This window comes from Lolium rigidum, chromosome 4 (genome assembly GCF_022539505.1).
Source record: "Lolium rigidum isolate FL_2022 chromosome 4, APGP_CSIRO_Lrig_0.1, whole genome shotgun sequence".
NCBI lineage: Eukaryota > Viridiplantae > Streptophyta > Magnoliopsida > Poales > Poaceae > Lolium > Lolium rigidum.
The window spans coordinates 249,161,486-249,166,739 of record NC_061511.1 but is presented as its reverse complement, the minus strand read 5'-3'; the positions used below and the strand labels follow the sequence as shown (position 1 = coordinate 249,166,739).

Here is a 5,254-nt window from a genome sequence, read left to right as displayed (position 1 = left end):
TATGTAGTTGCATTCCAGTTTTTATTTTTGACTTATCCAAATAAAAAAGAGCGAAAAATCTTTGGGACAGCCTGATGGGTGGCTCCGATGTGGGGCAGCCAGCCCAAGCAGTGATGTTTTTTTATCGGTGCATCCAAATCGTTTGCCTCACGATGCTGTCGAACGACCTAGGTCATCTCTACCGGAGCCCGCCATATAGTGTGCAGCAATAAGGACGGATGAACATTTTGGGGGCGGCAACAAACAATCTCAACTTTTGGAGAAGCTGCTCATGCAACCGACCCCAAAATGACCTCCCATAATATTTTCGGCATAAGAAGAATGCAGATAATTCAAAACCTTCACATAGAACATTCAAATCAAAGTTGAAAAGTCTCATAGCTCATGCAAAACATATTGCATAGTTCAAACACATAAATAGTTTTATTAGAATAATTAAAACATAGATGATGGGGGAATGTCAAATCGAGGCCTACCCACGAAGCGGAGTCACCCTCCCGTATAACGGCTGGCTCGATGGAGGACCACGACGAGTGGGATCTTGGCAAACAGTGACGGGATCATAAGGCCCAGGAAGCAACGGGTACCAACTCGCACAGAATTGGTTCCTTATCATTGTAAACCTAGACGAGGGGTGAGTATATATATAAACCCTCCTAGAAGAACCCTACACAGGACATCCCAATAAAGCCCAGCTCAACGCCAAGTGCTTGATCCCTAGCCGCCGCAGACTTGCCATAGATGATTCTGGGCATCCGTTCTAATCACGAAATCAATGCAAAACAACAGGAAGTAGGCCTTTTACTCTCCTTAGAGGCTAAACCTGTGTAAACTTTGGTCTCCTTGCAATCTTAACCCGTAGATGGCAACCTCCCAATCGCCCCGCACCTCTCAAGTTTTACCCTCTGTAGCATATGCCTGTGACCGTATGCACGACAATAGAAATGAAACAATTCAGGCTACACAATTCAAATAGGTAAAGACTCATTATGCGGCGCTTCTTTTCCTTGTCCACAAAAGATCCACTAGATGATATTGCAGTTGGTGATGAACATGCTCATCACAGATTTCTTTATGCATTGCGATGAATGCGGAAAATTAAGCCGACACCTGGTGATCAACTTGGGCAAGAGGGCCCTAGTGCTCGTACGACTATTCATCAACCACCAGAGCACGACACTCACGGTCAATGACCATATTATGCATGATCAAGCAAGCATTCAACACCGCCCACATCTGAGATGTTGATCGACCAGGTAAGAGCGGGTACCCGACAATAGCAAAACGAGCTTGAAGCATACCAAATGCCCGTTCGTCATCCTTCCTACAACTCTCCTGGGCTGAAGAAAACCAAGTTGTTCTCAGTATATGAGTCGGTGATTGTCGTTACAAATATCACTCATTTTGGATAAATGTCATCGAAAGGTAGTTCCCATTGGTGTATGGGTTTCCATTTATCTCGTGGTTGACCACATGACAATGTCCTACATGAAGTCGACCATACACCGAAGAGCACTACATCACGTTGATGTCATTGTGAGATCCAGCCATTCGAAAGAAAGCGTTCAAAATCCACATGTCATAATCTGCCATCGATTCAAGTCACACTACACTCTCCAGCATGAGCTTGGAATATTCCCTACCAAGCGAGCGTACAATTCTTTCAATCCAAGTCGACCCATCCAAGCATACCAGAAAATCCCCTCACTTTGTTCCGTGTCAGGATCCAAGATTTGTCTTCACACTTTGGTGCTCTTAGATTAGTGAGGCAATTGCTAGGGCGCAAACGGGGAAAATCCAATGTGGCATTATTTGTCGGCGCCCTCGGACCATCCCTTGTGTGTCGAGGCTGATACGGGAATGCCAGACAGATTATTGGACCGTGGATACCGCCGACACCCGATAGAGACTGACGCTACATTCTGTCGGCATCCCCGTAGCCTACTGAAGGCTTCAGGGGTGCCGGTGGAGATGCTTAAGTTGACACCAAAATCAGCCAATTAGATGATAAAATCTGATCATAGTAGTAGCAATTCAGCGTCTTGTCGAGGAGGTAGCTTCAGTGGAACTTGGGAAAAAAAATCCTGACTTGTTCAGCCCAGGGCTTGACTTGACGTATTTTACACTGCATTTATGTGGTGCTTGAGGCATACTTGTACTGTACTACCTTCAGTGTATTGCTTTATACTGTCTGTGAGTCAATGGTGTTCCGTCTTTCTGTGATTCTGTCATCCATCCAACAGGGGTAGGAGTACGTAGTACCAACTTCTACTCATAAAGACGAGGAGCATCCAACCGTACCCGCACCTCGCAGCGACGTCTGCCATGGATTTTCCATTATTCAGGATCCCCAGCAAACTCTAGCTACCAAACCGAGCGATGGGGCCGGCGGGAACAAAACACGGGGGCTCCACCGCCGCAACCGCACCGCCTCCTCTTCCCCCGCCCGTCCGCAACCACCACCCAACCCACTCCACCACGTCAAACTCACTACATGCCGCCGAGTCAATGGCGATCGGGAAAAAGGCCACAACCAACTCGTACAGCACGCTCACCCAGCACGCGCTTGCGCCATATATACGGCTCCGCATCCGCTCTGCCCGCCTCAGCGACAGGAGCGACCTAGCTGCCTCTGCTCTGCCCCTGCTAAGCTGCGAGAGAGAAGAAGCTTAATCAGCTCCGATCGATCGGGTCGGCATGGGGAGGTCGCCGTGCTGCGAGAAGGAGCACACCAACAAGGGGGCCTGGACCAAGGAAGAGGACCAGCGCCTCACCGCCTACATCAGGGCCAACGGCGAGGGCTGCTGGCGCTCGCTGCCCAGGTCCGCCGGCCTGCTCCGGTGCGGCAAGAGCTGCCGCCTCCGCTGGATGAACTACCTCCGCCCCGACCTCAAGCGCGGCAACTTCACCGACGACGAGGACGAGCTCATCATCCGCCTACACGGCCTCCTCGGCAACAAGTAAGTCGTCGTGTCCATCTAAAACTCACCCGCTGCCGGTCGCGTGTGTTCTTGCTATGGATTCTTTGCTGACGACGAGAATGTTTGTTTCGTGCGTGCAGGTGGTCTCTGATCGCGGGGCAGCTGCCGGGCAGGACGGACAACGAGATCAAGAACTACTGGAACACGCACATCAAGCGCAAGCTCCTCTCCCGCGGCATGGACCCGAGCACGCACCGCCCGCTCACGGCCGACGGCGCCAGCGCCAACGCGCCGTCGTATCGCCCGGCCCAGCCGCAGCCCATCGCCGTGCCGGCGAGGGCGCTGTTCGCACTGACGACCAAGGCACCACCGTCGCCGGCGCCGGTCCAGTCCTCGCCTTCCTCCGGCGGCGGCAGCAGCGGCGCCACGAGCACGGGCGAGCCACGGTGCCCCGACCTCAACCTGGACCTGTCCGTCGGCCCGCCGGCGGCCGACACGCCGACCTCGCACTCGCAGCAAACCGTCTGCCTCTGCCACCACCTCGGCTTCCGCGGCGGGGATGCCTGCAGCTGCCGCCAGGCCGAGAGCGCGGCCTCCCAGGGCGGGTTCAGATTTTTCAGGCCGTTGGAGGAAGGCCAGTACATATGACTGAGATCGACGAGACGGCTCGGATGCACCCTAGCTAGGCTCCACCGCAATTTGTAAGACAGGGAATTTTTCTAATGGTAAAGGAAACCTAATCTGTTCATATTTCTCTTTCCTCAAAAACTCAAGAATTTGTTGGTTGGTGCTGCTTTGCTGCGTGATAAAACAGTGGGATAATGTGACAACAAAGGTTGGTGTGTGTGGAAAAGGGCAGGACCTGATGTGAGTACATTATTTGTTTCGGGCATCAGATTCTCTTGTCCCTTTGCAGTTTTGGTCATGTGGATATTGTGCAACACATCCATCCATGTGGTGTGTTTTTTGGTAGGTAGATGCAAGCTTAGCTAGCCTATGTTTGCACTCCACGAATATATAGAGAGCAATTTCGAAAAATAGTATGGAGTTAGGCACTAGATATCACTCATGTGGCCAAACTATGCTACCCCACGCAAACATATTCTATATCTGCTACACTGATCTGCGTCAATTAGGGCATCTCTAACCGAGCGACCCATCCCGCGGCCGCGCGTTCGGATGGGTCGAAACGGATAAAATCGCGGCCCAGCGCGCGGACCCATCCCTAAAACGGATGGCCGCGGCGTCTGGGACGATCCAAACCCGGCCCAAATCTGGGACGAGTTTGCATGACCGCGGACGCGGAAGGCTGATCGCTCGTGTCCTCCCCTTGTCTGCCCCTGGCCCGCTTGTCTGTCTCCCAAAACACAATCCCCTCGCACACATCTCCTACCGCTCCGCCGCCACCCACGGACTGACGATTTGGGAGCGGCGTCGATGCCGGCCACCGTCGTCGAGACGCCGGCAAGCGGGGCGGAAGCATAGGTCGCGGCCCCGGCGCTGCTTTCGCCGCGTCATAGCAGAGTCGGAGGACGCCGTCGCCGGCTCTACTGTCCTCTCACCGTCGCGAGACCTCCCGCCGTTCGCAGCTGCGCCGTTTCCGCCGGAGGTGAGCTCTCCTGCACTGTGTTTCCAGACCGCAAGTCGGCTGAAACGGCCATGGCCTGCAGGTCCAGACGGAAGCATTTGGATCGCCTCCTCCTGCGAGGTGTTCGTTGAAATGGTCGAACTAAAATGTGTCCCTTTTCAGATCATGGTGGACAGCGACGACGACGAATACTTCAAGAACTTCATCGACACGTCGTCAGACGAGGAGTCCGACGAATTTTTTTTACGGAGGCTGCGCTGCTCATCCACGAGCATATTGTCTCGCAGATCCCCGTGTACCGGGGGTCCTTGTCGGGGCGCGCGGCCGCCTTGGACCGCAAAATAGAGCGCGGCCACGACCAGCTCTACAACGACTACTTCCAACCCAAGCCATTGTTCACGCCGACCATGTTTCGTCGTCGTTTTCGGATGTCCAGACTGTTGTTCCGCCGGATAATGGATGGCGTCAAGCTCTACGACGACTACTTCTGTGCGAAAGTGGATGCAATTGGCAAGGTAGGCCTCTCTTCGTACCAGAAATGCACGGCAGCGATTAGGATGCTCGCATATGGCGTTGCCGGTGATTTCGTAGATGAGTACACGCGCATGAGTGAGTCAACCGGCTTGGAAGCGATGTACAGGTTCTGCAGAGCGTTGATCGGTTCGTTCGGAGAACAATACCTCCGGCAACCTAATGCGAGAGGACACAACTCGTCCGTTGTCAATCAACGCTTCCGTGGGTTTCC

At 53.3% G+C, this 5,254-nt stretch overlaps 1 protein-coding gene across 1 annotated transcript; it reads left to right on the top strand.

The window, feature by feature from the left end:
* The first annotated feature begins 2,595 nt into the window (after positions 1-2,595).
* LOC124650190 (myb-related protein 308-like) lies at positions 2,596-3,673 on the top strand. The gene is made up of 2 exons (XM_047189741.1): positions 2,596-2,960; positions 3,062-3,673. Exons 1-2 carry the CDS (start codon positions 2,698-2,700, stop codon positions 3,567-3,569), a joined length of 771 nt encoding a protein of 256 aa, XP_047045697.1. The 5' UTR covers positions 2,596-2,697; the 3' UTR covers positions 3,570-3,673.
* The last annotated feature ends 1,581 nt before the right edge of the window (positions 3,674-5,254 follow it).